Genomic DNA, 16752 nt, shown 5'->3' with positions numbered 1-16752 from the left:
AAGGCATGACACTTCGGGGAAACTTTCTTCATGTTAGTTATTTCCATGCCATGGTGCAAACGATTTCAACGGAAACAGACCATAGGATGCCATGCCTCTCGTAAGGACACGACGATGCACTCAAAGCATTTGTCCACTACCAAGTACGAACTTGAACCCAAAAATTAATATATAGAAAAGGCTCGCGTTATTTCCATTTATATATTTGGTTTCAGCCGAACTTATTTCTACAAAAAGGCAAACCTACCCTTTCGATGTCAATTGTTGTCGAAGCCAACCTAGTAATTAAATTGTGGGGTCTCTTTTTTCCTATTATAGAATCGGTTGTTCCCCAATACTACCATTTTAGCTCGACAAGAAATAAATAGATGTTAGGAAACTGGTTTTCTCAACTAAATCCTTCATAGGGAAAGATTGATGGAGACTTGAGACTCACCCTCATTTCATTAATTCCATTAGCTACAAATTATTTGCAAACTCATTTGTAGATTTTTTAACCCAAAATTCACATTTTTTCCCTTTCATCCAACGAGAAAAAGCCCATGAAAAATGCCGAAACATTTATATGGCATCCCATTCAGTGTCGCGACTTTTAGGTCCCTCGTTTAAGTCCATAACATGGGAATCCCATCACTTGAGGTAACATTAACCACTTAAATTTTCGAAACAACTGATTTATCATAACATTAAGTAGTCCTACATGACTTGTCGCAATAATCATCATTTAATAGGCAAATCAAACAAAAAGTCGGCTCATGTTAGGTCAATAAATGACTATTATGTGAGATCTTCAATAAGTACATTTCGTTACTATTGGCCAAATATCTATCCTATCATTTCTAATTACATCTAGACAACACCAACGTGCTACTAATAACTTTCACAAGAATTCGGTAAGCTTCTCCAGACTGTTTCCATCGAGTACTTCCTAGTCATGCTTTGTGGCATCATGGATTATTTAAATACTATGTATTCAATTTGATCCTCCAAAACTTCTTTTATTCCATTCTCACATCATTTCGGTTGCGCTCCTTCCCAAAACCGCATCCAAAACGGCAATTCTCGGTATCCAAATCCAAACCTACCAATTTTTCAAACCTCTCTACCTTTCTTTCACCCAATCATCTGTTTCCAAACAAAGGCACCTGCTGCCGTGGTAAAAATTTGCCGGTGATGGAGAATGTTGACATCCTTAGCAAGATCAAGAAAACGCACGCACCCCGATGTATGTCTGACATTCTAATTTAATTTCCAAAATCGTTTAATAGCCACTTTAAAAAAAAAGAAAAAGTAAAAAAGAAAAAGAGGACCGATTTGCTGTTTCCTAGGACTCCACCGACGGGAACTACCACTGCCGTGCTAAAGGCTGACACTTTTTTGACTCAGCCGAGCTGATACGGCGTCGTCTGGCCTGCGCTTCACGAGGAAAATGGGATTCGAGCACGCCGATCCGACAACGTAGAAAGAAAGGAAAGTCCTCCTGCGGCCACGTCAGCAGCGCTGCCGGCACCCCGAAGCATATCCGACACGTGGCGGCGTCCCGTTGGGCTGTCAAAAAAATTCGCCCCCCTAGCGGGTAGCGGGTGGCGGACAGCGAGCGAGTGGGGGCGTCCCTCTCCTCGTAAAGAAAAAACAAGAGAGAGAGAAGGGGCGAAGAAGATAAGCTCGAACTCCAGAGCCTCGCCCTCCCAAATTCACCTTCACCGCCTCCTCTCCGTCCCTCGCCAAACGCCGCCGTTTCGCGCCGAGCATCGGACTCCTCTCCCCTTCGCACGAAGCTCCCTAAAATCCCCGACTTTCCAAATCAAGAACCCGCAGCATTGAAAACCCTCTCGCCTCTTCTTGCTTCTTCTCCTCCGTCGTCTCCTTCAGTCGTCGATTCCCGAGGTCGCCGCCGCCGCCGCCCCGGAAGAGCCCCGGGAAGAGGAAGGGGGACGCGTGTTGGGAGCTGGAGGTTGACATGGCGGTGTCCGACGCGGTGGTGGGGAACCTGACGACGATCTACGTGGCGGTGATCGCGGCGATCAAGGCGTACGGGCTGGTGTCCGGCCGCAGCTTCGGCGGGGGGCTCGTGCTGGTGCTCTCCACGGCGGTGGTGGGGCTCATCCTCGTCGCCACGCTCACGTGGGACGTGTCCCAGAAGGCCGCCCACGCCATCGCCCGGGACGACGACCGCGCCCACGAGGTGTCCTGCAAGGGCGGCATCTGCTGGCACGGCGTCGCCGTCAAGTCCCCGGCCTCCCAGGTCCGGTTCCACCTCCCCCCGCAGCAGCCGCCGCAGCCGCCGCACCACGGCGCCGCCGCCCTGTGAATACGACATCGATTTCCACTTTTTCGAGCCCATTTTCTTCCTTATTTTTTTTTTTTTGTGTTTAGTTTACTGACTTTTGGCGAGAGATGTGAGGTTACGGTGTCCTCTGTAAGATGCGCGGTCTCTGTCTACTGTTGCTTGGTCTTCGTCGTGGTTCGTCGTTCGTCGAGTTTTGGTTTTTTCTCCTTGTCGAAAAATCAATATGGGTGTTCTCCTTTTTTTCCTTTGTAAAAACATCGAGGGAAAGCGCATTGTATACTTCTGTACGATAAATAAAGAAGGCAATACGAGTGGAATTTTACGTGGGTCTGATGTCTGAACGCCACCTACCGTTCGCCATCGATAGATATTTCGTTGGTGCCCTGTTCCTTTCGAGAAGGAAGAGAAGATCCGACGATTCCTTCTCCTCCTCCTCCTCCGAAACTCATTTTATATTATCATATCAAACCGCGCATGATGAGGAGCATCATCCCGAATTCCGAATCGGGGTCCCACCCGGAGCGAGCGCTCCACTGAGCATCCGGCAGCGAATTTCACCAGCCTCGGCTTCGCGCGGAGCCTTGATTGGAAGGTGGAAGTCGCATCAATCCCCCTCCTCCATCGATGCCGAAAGTCGGGGCGCTCCTCCATGACGCGTTCGGGCCGTCTTTTGGCGGCATTTAATTGGTTCCCCTGCGTTTAAGTTTGCTTTGATTTTCTGGGGGCGTGGGTGGGGTCTTGACGTTCGCGGTGGGGGAGCCACACCTTTCCTTCATTAATTGGACCGGCCCTGATTCGGACCGACCGTCTCATTAGTGTCCATTGACTACAAAGCTTGCGGTGAGTTTGGGTCTCGTGCTTGATGCAAACCCTTTCGGGTGTTCTAAGAGAGGAGAGGAAAACGACAGGTCTCGCCGTTTGAAAGGTTGCGCTCCGGTGGCTAGCTAAAGCTGTTGTGGCGGATTCTTAGCTCTTTTAGCAGATTAGGAAACGATTAGGTCATGCACATGTGATGTTGATTTGACATGTACTCGTCCATGAATCGTCCGATGATTAATGTAATGCCAAATTGAAAGACGTGTAAGTGATGATAAGATGATAAAAATATGAATTTTATGACGTCGTGTCGTCATATCAGAATTATACGTCTCTCTCAAGACATTTTAGAGGTCTTCTCTTTATTTCTTTTTTGGTATAATTGAGGCTAAAATCATCATTGGTTTGCTTTCTTTGTGGTAAGGATGAGCACAAAACACAATCTTGATTCAACAAAGGTCGTGATAAAATGGCTAGATGACTCTCCAAATCTGCCGCACATGCTGAATTTGAGTTATTTCCAACATTAGGGTTTGGTGTTGCAATACTTACTTCAATCACTGTCTTCATGTCTTGTCGAGATGTGAGGGAAAACACATTAAACCCTCCTCCAATTTCGCCACATCACCACTCTGCAATCCTCTATTCTAAGATATGTATCTTTGAATCTTTCGAGCAAAATCTCATTTTGAGAAAGACCAAATGACTCGCAAAACTAATCTCTTCAAAACCTTCCCAAAACTGTTTTAACTCCCAATTCACCTAACAAAACCTTTTAACCTCCTCCACCACCCACGGCCACCATCACCACCACACGCCGTGACCTACACAATCTTGTCATTGTCTCCTCGCCTTTGACCATTGTACCCCTCTCATCTCTCCTGTATCATCTCGTGCGCCACGCGTAACGTGATGTTGAACAACGGTGGCGAGGTCGTCGAGGTAGGGACCTCGATCCAAGGTCACAACAGCCATGAACATTTGCGAAGCCAAGGTCTTGATGGCCCCCCTAAGCCAATCGATGGCCCCTAGAAGCCTTGACAAGTTAGGGAGAGACACAAAAATCATTAAAAATAAGTCCAAAACCTATACTACATACACCAATGTAATCATAAGTGTTTTATTTTGCTAATTCAATTATAAATCTTCAATTTACTAATGTAGTTTTCTCAACTAATTTTGATCAAAATTGGTAGCGTGATATTGCCGCCTTATATAGCAAGGTCAAATAAAAATTTATATTTTTTTATTCTTTTTTTTTTCCATCGGCCCGCTACTACCCTTAACCTATTACCGGCCATTTGAGAAAATTAAGAAAGAAATGAAAAGAAAAATAAAAGTACATATAAATTTTAATTTTTAAAAATATTAAAAATCATACATGTCAATGTCATCTTTTTGTCAATTGTGTCATGTAAGATAATGGACGTTTGCATCTATATTAGTGATTTACAATTATTTGACATTTTCACCGGTTATGCTCTCGTTTATCTAGTTAGAAATTCATGTATTTATAGATATTAAACTATGTATTTTGTTTTACTTTTAATGCTAAGTACGACACCTTTCTATACTAAACGCTTCTAGTTTATTAAGAATACGTGATTAATTATACATTCAGAAGCTACATTTTTAGTCTTTGTAAAGTACTATTCTTTTTTATTTGTATATGGAATTCAAATGGCACTTGCCTGTTGGCTTGTCAAAATCAGCACACCGACAAGCACCTATGCTTTTCAAACGCCCGTTGATTGATTAAACGATTAAAAATTAGAATTAAAATTAATGCGTTTGCCAATACAATGCTTTTGTTCTGCTATTTAATAAATATTTATAGGTAATTATTAATAAAAACCCTTGTGTGCAGGCCCAAGCACATTTTTGACCGTGTTTAATAAGGAAAGAAATCGCTTTTTATTCCGTCGTGACTTGATTACCCTTGTTAAAAATAAAATTAGTGCTTTAAACAATTGAAATTTCTTTAACCGGACCCAAAATTCCAAGTAAATATATAAAAAAAAATTAATATGTTTGACGTAGGCCGTTCGCGTGGTTAATCAGACGATAATGATAAATCCCTAAAATTCATCCTCCGGCATTCGCTTTTGAGGGCGGCGGGTCCCACCATATCGGCTCTCAATCACTCCTGGCCAGAAAAACGAATCGTCGATCTCGGCCGTCCAATGGCCCGGAGATCGCGCCTTAGCTCCATCCGACGGAGGATGGCGCCGCGTAAACCATCGCCGCAGTACCACCCGATAAACTCTCGCCTTTTTTTTTTTTCCCTGATGAGCTCGACCTCATTATTCAAACTCTTCAGCAATCTCTCTCTCTCTCTCATCTCTTTCTCTCTCATCGCTACTCGTTTCCTCTGTGAGTCGCCGCCGCGCACGGCGTTCCTCTTCGGCGGTTCCGTCGCACGTCGATCGTCGCCGCGAAGACATGTCGGAGTCTCCATCTCAGGCGCAGGCACCGCCGCCGCCGCAGCCGGTGCTCTCCGCCGCCGCCGCCTCCGCCGCCGCCGCCTCCGCCACGGAGTACTGGTGCTTCCAATGCGAGAAGCGCGTCTCCGTCGAAACCCTAGCGGACCTCCCCGAAGTCGTCTGCGTCGAGTGCAAGGGCGGCTTCGTCGTCGACTCGATACCGGCCGCGCCGTCGGCGCAGCCCTCGCCGCCCGATCAGCTCGACGATCCCGCCCTCGGCTCCCAGTTCCTCCAGGTCCTGCGGCTGATCGCGCAGGCGGCGCGTGACGAGGACGTCCCCCCGCCGCCGCCCTCGAATCCGCCGTCGGACGACGATTTCCTCCGAATCGAGCTCGATGGGTGGGACAACGATGAGGAGGAGGATGAGGACGACGACGATGAGGAAGAGAACGAGGAGAACGGTAACCGCGAGGGGATCGAACGGGGCGAAGGGGAGAGGGAGGGGGATGATCAATCGGATGACGAGAACGGAGGAGAGAACAGAGATGAATATGATGAGGATGATGCGCGGAGGAGGCGGCGTGACGTGCTCAGGCTCCGGATCCGAGACTTTGCAACGCGAGCACGGAGCGGGCGCAACCGGATTCTCGATTGGGCAGAAATCTTGATGGGATTGGATGATAGTTCCATCGAACTGAGGCTCGAAGTGCCTGATTCAGACCGCTACATAGGCAATCCGGAGGATTACGTGGATGACGCTGGGTACCAGGCTTTGCTGCAGAATTTGGCGGAGAGCGACGGTGGAAGAAGAGGAGCCCCACCGGCTGCAAAATCAGCAGTTCTGGAGCTTCCGACTGTGGAGATCAGATCAAAGGACGAAACCGTGGTGTGTGCGATCTGTAAGGACATGGCGAGTGTGGGCGAGATGGTGAAGAAATTGCCCTGTGGTCATGGTTACCATGGGGATTGCATCGTGCCATGGTTGGGTGCGAGGAATACGTGTCCAGTCTGTCGGTTTGAGTTGCCGACTGATGATCCTGAGTATGAAGAGGAGAAGAAGAAAATGAATGTGAATGCAGGCGGGAGCTCGGGTTCTGTCGGAGACAATTCGGTGGAATAAGTTTCCCTTGATTTATTGTTGAATTTGCTTGTTTGGTGGATTAGAACAACAAATTTGAATGCTTTTTTTTTTCCTGCCCTGATAATGTAAATGATGTTTTACCTAGTTGTCTTGTTTGTGTTTATCTGCAATTTGCTTTTGTTATATGATTTAGGATGTGATTAGTCCAGCTGAGATAGGATCATAGGATGGTCTCTCTGACTTTGGGAGGATGAAGGACTGAACTAATTCTTGGCTGTATAGGGACTCTATTGTAGATAGAAATTAGAAGCAGCCGAGGCAGAGATGCCAGAGAAGAAACTGAACTTTGATAATGTGTTTTGGTCTAGACCATCGCTTTTGAAAAATATTGCGCGGAGAATGGGATTGGGTTTGAGGACTGCCTTGTCATTAAATGACTCGTGGGCTCTCCATCAGCTCTCAGGTGATGTGAATGTTAGTCAGTCTTCTTTTCGTGATAGTAGGATGTAGGAAGGTTAGTCAGTAGTCACTCTTCATTGTTCCATTGCTTTCCAATCTACTTGTGAAGGGTTGAATTTGGTTGTTCTTGATGGTTTGCTTCACATCATGGTGTTGGAATTCGCTTTTGTAGCAGTTTAGGAGCTTCTACTGTGCAGTAGTCTTCCTCGTATTTGCTGGAATGTCTCATTGGTTATGTTCATTCTGGAAACTGTCATGCGATGATGATTAGGTACTTCTAGATGCTTTACTTGTCATTCATACTCAAAGAAGCAGGTTTTTAGCTAGGTTAGTTGATTGTCAACCTTCTTTTAGATGAGCAGAATAGCCTTCTAGCCTAATATTCCTACTTATTTGTGCATCTCATATAGCATACTGTGATTGCCATTGATTTCTCGACAATTTGTGATTTTTGATATTGCTGAATCTTTCTGTGAGGCAAATATATTAAAGTGGGGTTGTTTTGTTTGTGAGATCTAATAAATCTTTCTATGAGGCAAATATATTAAAGTTGGGTTGATTTGTTTGGGAGATCTAATACGAATCACTTCTGCACCCACCCATTTCCAGAAGAATTACTTATAGTGAGTCCACCATCTTGATTTTTACTGTGATGATAGATCTCACTTTGTGTCAATTAATGCAATTGATGATTAGTCGAGCAGAATATGTCTGCCATTTCTCATAAGCATTTTTAAGAGGAGCATGATGGCATAACCAAAGCGGCTTTTTTTCACCTTTTTATAGGTGAGGTGCCTTCGCTACCTCTACTCTCATTTTTCATCTCTCTCATTGCTTTGCGTATAGGCATTCCTGAGTACTCATTGTTTCTTGATAGTTTTCTATCAATTCACATTTTCTGAAGCTTCTTTTTCTTTCCAGCGAATGTCAATTTGAGTTGCCTTTTCAATTCCAAACAGAAGTTGTTCAGTTTTCTACTCTCTACCTTTTACCTACTATTGGCATGAAGGATCTTCTATTATTCATGATGGGTACGGCGTCTTGGTCGGAGCTTGTGAAATATCATGCCGTATACCTTGTAATCTGGTAATGCACCAGGAATCTTATGGCTGACAGAAACGTATTTTGCAATTAATTTAGTCCAGAAGAGTAATTTTATATGGGTGGTGAGTTAGTTCGTTGGTCAGTGATCTGGTACCGAATTTGACTATTGACCTAGCAAATTCTGGATCACCAGAAGACCCAAGTTACCCCTCGAATGTTTGTTCTTAGGCGCTTACCAGCGGCAAAGAAGATTGAATTTGGAAAAGACGCGATACGAATATGTTATTGTCCCAAAGATTTTGGGGAGAACATGGTGGCTTTCTCGGACAAGTAATTCCGACAGTCTTTCCGCCATTTGAGTTAGCTGTCCATGGCTAATTTGTTTATTCGAGACCCTTCCCATCAAGGATTGTTGCAATTCCTTCCACGTAACTGAATGGAGATGCTTTTGATAGAAGAAAGATTGATGTAACTATCGATGCTTCCGTGGTTTGAAATGCCATTGAATAGATAAATTCGGACGGCTACATGGATTAGATCCATACGACAAAACTACATTCTTATAATTTTTTATTTGATGAGAAATATATGCGTATTGTAGTCAAAGCCCCGGCGGGTCCATAACCTAGTCAAGTGCTATCTATACCTAGAGTGATGTTCATGGCAGAAGTGATATTTCGTCACTAGTTGAATAAGAAGATTGCTATGATTATAATCTTGGGTTGAATATGAGCGTTCGCAATTGATGCAAGAAAGTACGGTAATCATACATCGATTCTTTGCGGGTTATCACACAATTTTTTTATCTCAAAGGTATTCTTGATGTACATATTATCCACCCTGGGGCAAATAGCCAGTTAGAGCCCTGATTCGACGATGTACATAGATCGGAAAGGTGGTATAGGATGACGTTGTGATTGGATCAGCCGAAGTGGCTTAACTAAATTTTAGTCATGCAAGATCGCTCACGCGGAATGCTTTTTCTACTAACTCGGATGTCTTTGCTTATTACGGTTTTGTTGGTTTGCAAGACTAGTGACGCGTGCCCTTATAACCTTTACGTTAAAGAGTAATTTTTCGCTTTTTTAAGAGGTCAAAGTAACAGAGCTTCAGCCCAGGTCTATTATGCAGTTGAAGCAGCTTGTCCGTAAATACAGGGTCTGAAAGTGGCGATGGCGTTTGATTCTGGAATCATGATACCGTGGATGAGAAGCGAATCGGGGTTACGAGCTGATTCTAGAGTTTTAAGTTTTTGGTTACTGTTCTATACTTTCTGAAAGACTAACACGCAAAGGAAGAAGTGCCAAACCTTCGCAACCGAGCATACGTCAGGGTTCACAGCCCTCCATCCCATTCAACAGCAAACGAGAAGCGAGAAATAACGGAGTTGATTACCTTCCCATCACAACCAATTTTAGCATTACACCTCGTGAACTCCAAAGCAAGTTAGCTCCCCACATTTTTTGCCCCAAGGAAACACAAAGGTGACAAGAAAAATTTGCTCAATATTTTCTTTTTGACAGACATGGGACCTGGGAGAGATACAACATCTATCTAACCAACACCTCCAGCGGCTGCCGAGGCCTTCTATAAGACACTAATAAAGTGAGAATATAAAGAAAACCCCAAAATTTAGGCTATTAAACTAAAATTCCCCCCCACCTAATAAAAATTAATCTCTCAAGAATCAGATTTCCTTCGCTATCTCCAGATTTTATTCAGTTTCAAACCCACTTCCCATGAGAGCCAAATTTGTTCCCCTATACTCATGATCCTCAGAAAGGAAGCACTCCCCTGTCCGTTTGGTTGGACATTCGGACCTGACCCGAAAAGCTCGGTTGGACTGACATTTATTTCCATGGAGGTTGCTGCTGCCGAAAACCAATCGGGTAAGATTCCCATCCACCCTCCGGTTCCTTCCTCTTGCCGCCCAGCCCGGAACTTGAAGACGGTTGCAAGCTAACCCTCAGATGTTCTTCCATTGATCTACCCTGATCTGGCACTAAAAACTGTCTTAAAACAGCTGGCTGCTCACGGTTAACTCCATCAATTGTGAATCCAGAATTCAGATCAAATTGTGCCCGAGAAGGGTCAAATTGTGCCCGAGAAGGGCCAGGACCATTGAGACCGAGGGGCGCAGAGGTCATCATGAACGGGGGCTGAGGGAAAGAGGAGAGAACAGGTGAAACAGATCCAATGGCTTGAGGCACAAATGGGTTCACACGTGGGTCCACCATGTACCCAGGCCGATACATGGTAGAAGAGAGAGAAACAGCAGGGCCTGTGTTTAGCCCGTTGTATGCCCATGGAGGTGGATAAGAGATTGTGGGACCCATCTCCCAAAAGCCTGCTCCTCTTGGCACGCCGGCATCTGCTGCAGACTCGAGACCCTTGCCATTTAGTAGGGACAAACTCTGAGGTACATGATCTTTCTTGTCGACCTCCACTTTTGCACCAAATAAAGAAATAACAGGTTCTGACTTGGGCTTCCCATAACTCGTCACATTCTGGGAAGATCTGCCACCGTAGGGACCTTGGTCAGAAAAATCATTGTGAAACAGTGGCCTGTCATTCAAATCAAAGTTCCTCATGGTTGATGAAGATGATGCAGGAGACGGGCTGCGTTGGCCATTTCTAAGGTTAAGTAGCTGACGCTCCCCCCTAAAATCCGATATTGATGGTTCACCATCATCACCAATGCGATTCAAATCTAGTTTGAACCTCTCTGATCTCTTGGAACTAACCTCCACTGAGGATTCTCCAGATCGAAGGCTTGACGAGACCGGGATTTGTATCCCCGGCATGAGATCAGCAGCTTTGTCATCTCCACCTTCTGCCACATTAAGATCAATATCTAAACATGTATGCCTCTGCTTGGAATCATGGGATTCCTCGCCGGGAACAGTTTTCTCGGCAACAGTACTTCTGCGAGGTGATGCTGGACGAAATGCACTCCTAGGAGAGTTTTTCCAACCAAGACTTCCTTCAAATTGCAAAGGAGCTGGAGGTAATCCAGCTGCGCTTGCTGCTGGTTTCGAAGCAGAAACAACAGAGACTGGCGTAGACACTGCATTTGCAGTGCAATCCACATCATCTGAGGAAACTTCTTGGTTCAGATCAAAGGCACACATGCCTTTCTCCATCTTATCTTCCGGTTCTTGCGTTGCTTCTGTTACTTGAGAGGACTCCATTTCATGCATAGAACCATCCTGTTCAGTATTCATGTTCTCTGGATTTATTAAACTTCCTTCTCCCTCAGAAGATGCATCAGAAGTGTCATTCTGTTCTCTTGCCCTCTCAACTGACGGGACAATGGCCAATACATCTTGTTTCGCATTGATAGGCTCAGGGCTGCCACGCTGCCGGATTCCAACTTCTGAATCTCTCTCTAAGTTCATTTCTCTCTCCACTTCCTGAGCAACTTGTCGAGCTACTTCTATCGCATCAACAATGCCATATTCAAGCTCAATTCTTGACCTCTTCCGTTCAGCCACGCTAGGACCCCTGACTTCCATTCCCAGCCTGTAAGAATTAGAAGCAGCTGCTACATTTTCACCATCATCGCTTGAATGTTCCTCATCTTCCTTAGCAGCTCCTCTGTCTTCCCTCCTCAAAAATGCAATGTCCAACACATCTGGTTTACCTGTGCTGCATTCAACAACAGATGACTTCTGCACATTAGCAGAGCTGCAAGCCACTATCTTCAACTGTCTTAAGCACCGTGTTGCATTGGCCTAAAATCCCCTTGTCATCCTTTTCATTCTTCACTTCAGACACAGTTCTCCTTGGACCTAGAGCGGCCTTTCCAACGCGGAAACTGTTGCTATTGATATCATCTCCTGCTGAAACTTTGGACCCAGCAACTTGAGCATTTGCAGTTGCAGTATCAAGATCTAAAGGAACAGCAGTAAGTTCAAATGCATTGAAAGGAGATTTTTCTGCCATTACCAATTTTTCATGAGAAAAATTAAGCTTGTCTTCCTGCTTTGCGATTTCATACAACCTGCCCGTATCAGGTTTTCTGATTCGCCCACCACTCTCTTCTTGTGGAACCGAATGACCAGAAATTTCAAGTGAGGGTGTCCCTTCAACTGGGCATGTAGAGGACTCTTTTACAACCTCATTTGTCTCAGGTATAGGGCCTGATGTGGGAGAAGATGCCAAAGGACCCACAGATCTATCCTTCACATCTGCATCTTTAGATATCTTCTGTGGAGATAGCTGACTGACATGAGTCTGAATCTGGTCATCCTCGACCTTTTGCCGTTGGAGACAGTTAGGACTTCTTGATGGAAAGTTTTCATGTCCAGCAGGTTCTGTAGCCAAATCTTCTGCATCACCTCTTTCATTGGAAAGTGCAACATTTACATCAGAGCATGCAGACTGACCACTCTCTCTCACAGGATTCCCAACTTCCTCAGTCCCATTGTCACATGACATAGCACTTCCAATATCCTGGCAACGATTATCACCATCCTCACTGTGCTTCCAGCTCTCAAAAAGCGCTCTTGCGCTGTCCTGAACCTTTTCACTACGGTGGCCAAGAAGATTCTTGATGGTAATCCAAATTCCAGAAGAAATTGACCTCCCAGTGTCTAGATCTAGCTTCTTAATTGCATGTAGCAGCACGGTCATTGACTCCTCCACAAGACTATCGCTAGAGTCATTTTCAAACTTTTCAGCATCCTTTAGCCATCTATCAATGAACGATACTCCATCTAACTGCACAAAGAGATCAAGACATTCTTTACTCTCCGTGGCAGCAATGGTACTTGCAACAGCAGCCCACTGCCTAATTGCATCACCAGCATTCTTCAGAACGTAATCCTTTTCTTTCTGCATAACACTGACCAGCTCCTCAACACGAGAGGGAACAGTCAATCCATCCCTCATCTCAGTCAGAGTGAAAAAATCTTCAAGTGTCATGGTGCCTTAAATACTGTACTTCATCCTACATAGATCCTTGTGCCATGTTGATACTTTGTCAAGTAGAAAAAGTTGCATTACTCTTTGGATGGCAAGAATGTTTCAAAGTTCCCCTACAGAATGTAACATTAAAATGCAGGTAAATACTAGAACTCACCATTTAAATAAAAAGGAGAAGACGCCAAAAGAACTTAAACTCAGAAATAACCATAGTTTGCAGCAAAGACAATGTTCAGTAGCAAGCAACATTTCCCACCCATTTAACGACAGACCAATCAAGTCAAGCCAAGTACAAAAGGCTTTCAAATAGATACCTAGAAGAAGAAGTAACTGACAAGCAAACTAGTTCTTTGGGAATCTTTCTTCAGAGTGAAAGAATGCCTCCCAAGTCATCATGACATGCAAGAATGTAATCACAGAACAATATTCAAAACTCAAGGAACCCTAAGGAATAACAAATGATCTGCACACAAGAATGTTGCATAGGTAAGTCTATCCAGTTGCAGCATCTCAGTCAAGCTGCCGTTGCTTCATACAAGATGCACTTCTACAACATAAAGTGCCCTTTGCTGTCACAGTCAAATTCGAAAAAACACCAAACCGCAAAACTAAATGGTGGAAAGGGGATTCCAAGAAAATAACTCCCTATTCTAACTTTAGGTTTCTTACAGAAATACCAGATCAAATCTGGTGACACTCATTTGAGTTACAGTTAAAATTGGCTTGGAGCAAGCCAAAAAAAAATTAGGCAAACTGTCATCCCCAAAAGTACAAGCATCAAACAGGTCATTGCAAAAGAAAAATGAGAAGAGGCAAAGAACATATCCTAAAACATTTAATAAGGCAAAGAGAAAGCACTTAGTTGGATGGTGAACTTCTAGCCACTTGATTCCCAGTTTGTTGCTAGATAAGTATGCAAAATGGCCATATGGTGAACTTCCATCAGTTTGACTAAATTGTGTGGACAGAGAATACAAACTAAAGCAAAGAAAAAATCCAGGTAATCACACCAAATCACGACGATAAATAAACAAGAACATTCAGCGACTCATCATGTAACATCTGATATTGGTGCTTAAGGAGTCCCACTTAATGCCTTGGCTTGTCAATTTGTCTTAATCTTCCCCACGGAGGACATTTATCAAGTAATTTAATTCCATTAGCAGCAGTAGCAAAGTAAAAAAGAAAAAACCCAGTAAAAGTAAAGCACGCAGCAACATCTACATTGTTTCTCCCAATTATATTTGTAATCCTAACAGGATAAGCACAGGAGCCATCGCTTAAGGCCTAAGAAAGCAATACCACAGAAATATGGGGCACGTAGATTGAAAAAGCTTAATACATCGTTGCAAAACAAGTTTCTATGAGGAAATCTTCACCAGCCCCCTTCTTTAACTGACTGTGCATAGTATAAGAACTACAACAAAATGACCTTGTGTCATTTTCTCTAAATAAAAAGCTATAGTTCTCTCATGGAATCACATGATCTAATTTGCTTATTCAGCATTTGAGCTATTAGCACGCCAATATAATAGAGAATGAAACTTGATCAAGTCACACCCATTTACAGCAGAAACGGAAAGCCATAACTCGTGGGAGTCAAATACTAACAGTGTGATAACTCCAGTAACAAATCCAACATTAAGAATTGTAACTTGAGAACCAATGTTAACACAGATATTCACTGGGCTTGTCATAGAATTTGACAAATTCTTCTAACTGCTTTAAGCACCGGACCTGCTTCACTATGGCAATCCTGTCCTATTGTTAGGCACAAAATAAGGCCAGACACTTGCTAGTGGCAATTTATAACCATCTCTAGTTTACTGTGCATCTATTCCATCTTTTTATAGAGAGAAAAACAGCAGAAGGAACTATAATATTCTTCACAGGGAACACCTACAGGCACATAAACTTAAGAAAACAATAGGAGACAAAAATGTTAACAGGTCTCGAGGAAGGGGGAAAAAATATCGATGAAGAAAAAGTATTGGAAAAAAAACTCCCATAATCGGCAGTTTGACAGGCCATCAGCAGCACAGTTTGCAGCTTTGATATCTCATATATGTAACCACACATGAAAAATGATGAAACATACCCATTAAATTCATCGACATACAGATGGCATGTACTACGTAAAATTCAAAAAACAGAAGGCCTATTCAGGACAAATACTGTGATCTGAAAGGACAAAAAAGCAAAGGGTACCCTCTACAAGAAACACATTGAACAGGCAACAAGTCTTATGAGGCCTAAAACGAGGCGGAAGACCCAAAAAAACTGTGTAATGATGGGGGAAAATACCAATACCGGAAGAACTACAGCAAGGATCAAACTTACCGGACACTGTGATCCAGCTGCTCAGCGCAAATGACTCCGAAAGCCGGCGGTTTCCAATCAAATTCCCCACTAATTACACTTCACACCTAAAAATTCAAGTAAAGGCACAAAATTCAATCCCCATAACGACAGTAAGAGCAAAAGATCGAGCAGTTCCCGTCCAAAATCCTAACCAATTCGGCACCGGCGGAAGCCCTCAAACCTCACGAAAATACGACAGACGAACACCCAACAGCTCATTCGACTCCGGCCCTAGACCGCGACGGCCGGACAGACCACAATCAAGAGCAACCCAATTACCCCCTAAAGCAGGAGATCAAACCCTAGCGCTCAAAACCACGAATGGCGAAGGCAACAAGGAATCCCCCCTATTCCGCGGGCCCAACCCATTAAAAAAAAAAAAAAAAATCAAACTTTACAGGGGAAATCACGACCAATTCCAATCCAGAATCAACCCCGCGATCGAATGCCGCGAGAAGCCGGACCGAAATTCACCGCCCGATTCCCGGAACCACCGCCGAAACCACCAAGAAAAAGAACCCCCCAAGCAGAAGAAGGAGAAGAAGAAGGCCCGATTTCGCGGTCGCGAGAACTTTACCTTCACAAGCATGGCGAAACCCTAGCTCAGCGCGCCAACCAACCCCCCCTCTTCTTTCTCTCTCTAGAATTTTCCGCTCCCAGTCGCGAAGCTCAAGAGACTCTCCTCTCCCCTCTTTCTCTCTCCTCTCCTTCTCCTCAGCTCCGTGGGGGCTGCAACACGCTTCAACGCCGCGTTCCCTCTCTCTCTCTCTCTCTATCTCTCTTTCTCTCTCTAGGCTGCTTCGCAAAAACCCACGGGGCGGTCGGGGGTCGGGGTCAGTCTTCCCTTCTTTGCTGCTGCAGCTGCTGCAGCTGCTGTCAAAAAAAGCCTCCTCCTTTTTTTTTTTTTTTTTTTTTGGGCCCGAACCAGGGAGGGGGGATGCGAGAGCTTTTCCGTTTCCTCTTCCCCCTTTCCCCCTTTTGCTTTGCTTTCCCCCTTTTTATTCCCCCATTTTGTTTTTCCTTTTTCACTTTTTAATTATAAAATTTACCCCCATTTTTCCTCCTCCTCTCCTTCTTCTCTCTCTTTCTTTTCGGGGGTGGGCTGGTTTGACGTTCCAGAACCGGGTCAATTGAACCCCCACCCCCCTTTAATTACCCTATTTATTTTAATTCTTTTCCCCGGTCCAATAGCAATTAGCGGCCGGGCCCGCCAGCCGCGCTGGCCGGGCGAGCTGGCGGCTCGGCTCGAGGCGCCAGCGGCTGCTCCCGTCAAACCGGTATCGTCAGTTGGAATATTATATTCCTCCCACTTTTACGTTATTCATTTTTATTTACTCATCTGTCCTTTTTTT

The 16752-nt window shown here is 44.5% G+C and overlaps 3 protein-coding genes across 3 annotated transcripts; 2 read left to right on the top strand and 1 right to left on the bottom strand.

The window, feature by feature from the left end:
• Positions 1 to 1619: 1619 nt before the first annotated feature.
• On the top strand, positions 1620 to 2616 carry LOC104456657. Its single transcript, XM_010071509.3, has one exon. The coding sequence runs from the start codon at positions 1961 to 1963 to the stop codon at positions 2309 to 2311; it is 351 nt and encodes a 116-aa protein (XP_010069811.1). The 5' UTR covers positions 1620 to 1960; the 3' UTR covers positions 2312 to 2616.
• Positions 2617 to 5393: 2777 nt separating this feature from the next.
• On the top strand, positions 5394 to 6793 carry LOC104456656 (E3 ubiquitin-protein ligase CIP8). Its single transcript, XM_010071508.3, has one exon. It carries the CDS (start codon positions 5549 to 5551, stop codon positions 6647 to 6649), a length of 1101 nt encoding a protein of 366 aa, XP_010069810.2. The 5' UTR covers positions 5394 to 5548; the 3' UTR covers positions 6650 to 6793.
• Positions 6794 to 9963: 3170 nt separating this feature from the next.
• LOC104456655 lies at positions 9964 to 16361 on the bottom strand. Its single transcript, XM_010071507.3, is given in 4 exon segments — positions 9964 to 11789; positions 11791 to 13152; positions 15380 to 15465; positions 15978 to 16361. Coding segments are annotated over 2 exon segments (3075 nt in total). The 5' UTR covers positions 13040 to 13152; positions 15380 to 15465; positions 15978 to 16361.
• Positions 16362 to 16752: the final 391 nt, after the last annotated feature.

This window comes from Eucalyptus grandis, chromosome 6 (assembly GCF_016545825.1).
Source record: "Eucalyptus grandis isolate ANBG69807.140 chromosome 6, ASM1654582v1, whole genome shotgun sequence".
Classification (NCBI taxonomy): domain Eukaryota; kingdom Viridiplantae; phylum Streptophyta; class Magnoliopsida; order Myrtales; family Myrtaceae; genus Eucalyptus; species Eucalyptus grandis.
Note: the sequence above shows the minus strand (reverse complement) of the source record. Positions and strands in the feature narration are given on the sequence as shown.

Bases quoted from the DNA above. Each gene is read 5' to 3' on its own strand.
- LOC104456657 (XM_010071509.3), top strand. From the start codon at position 1,961: ATGGCGGTGTCCGACGCGGTGGTGGGGAACCTGACGACGATCTACGTG.
- LOC104456656 (XM_010071508.3), top strand. From the start codon at position 5,549: ATGTCGGAGTCTCCATCTCAGGCGCAGGCACCGCCGCCGCCGCAGCCG.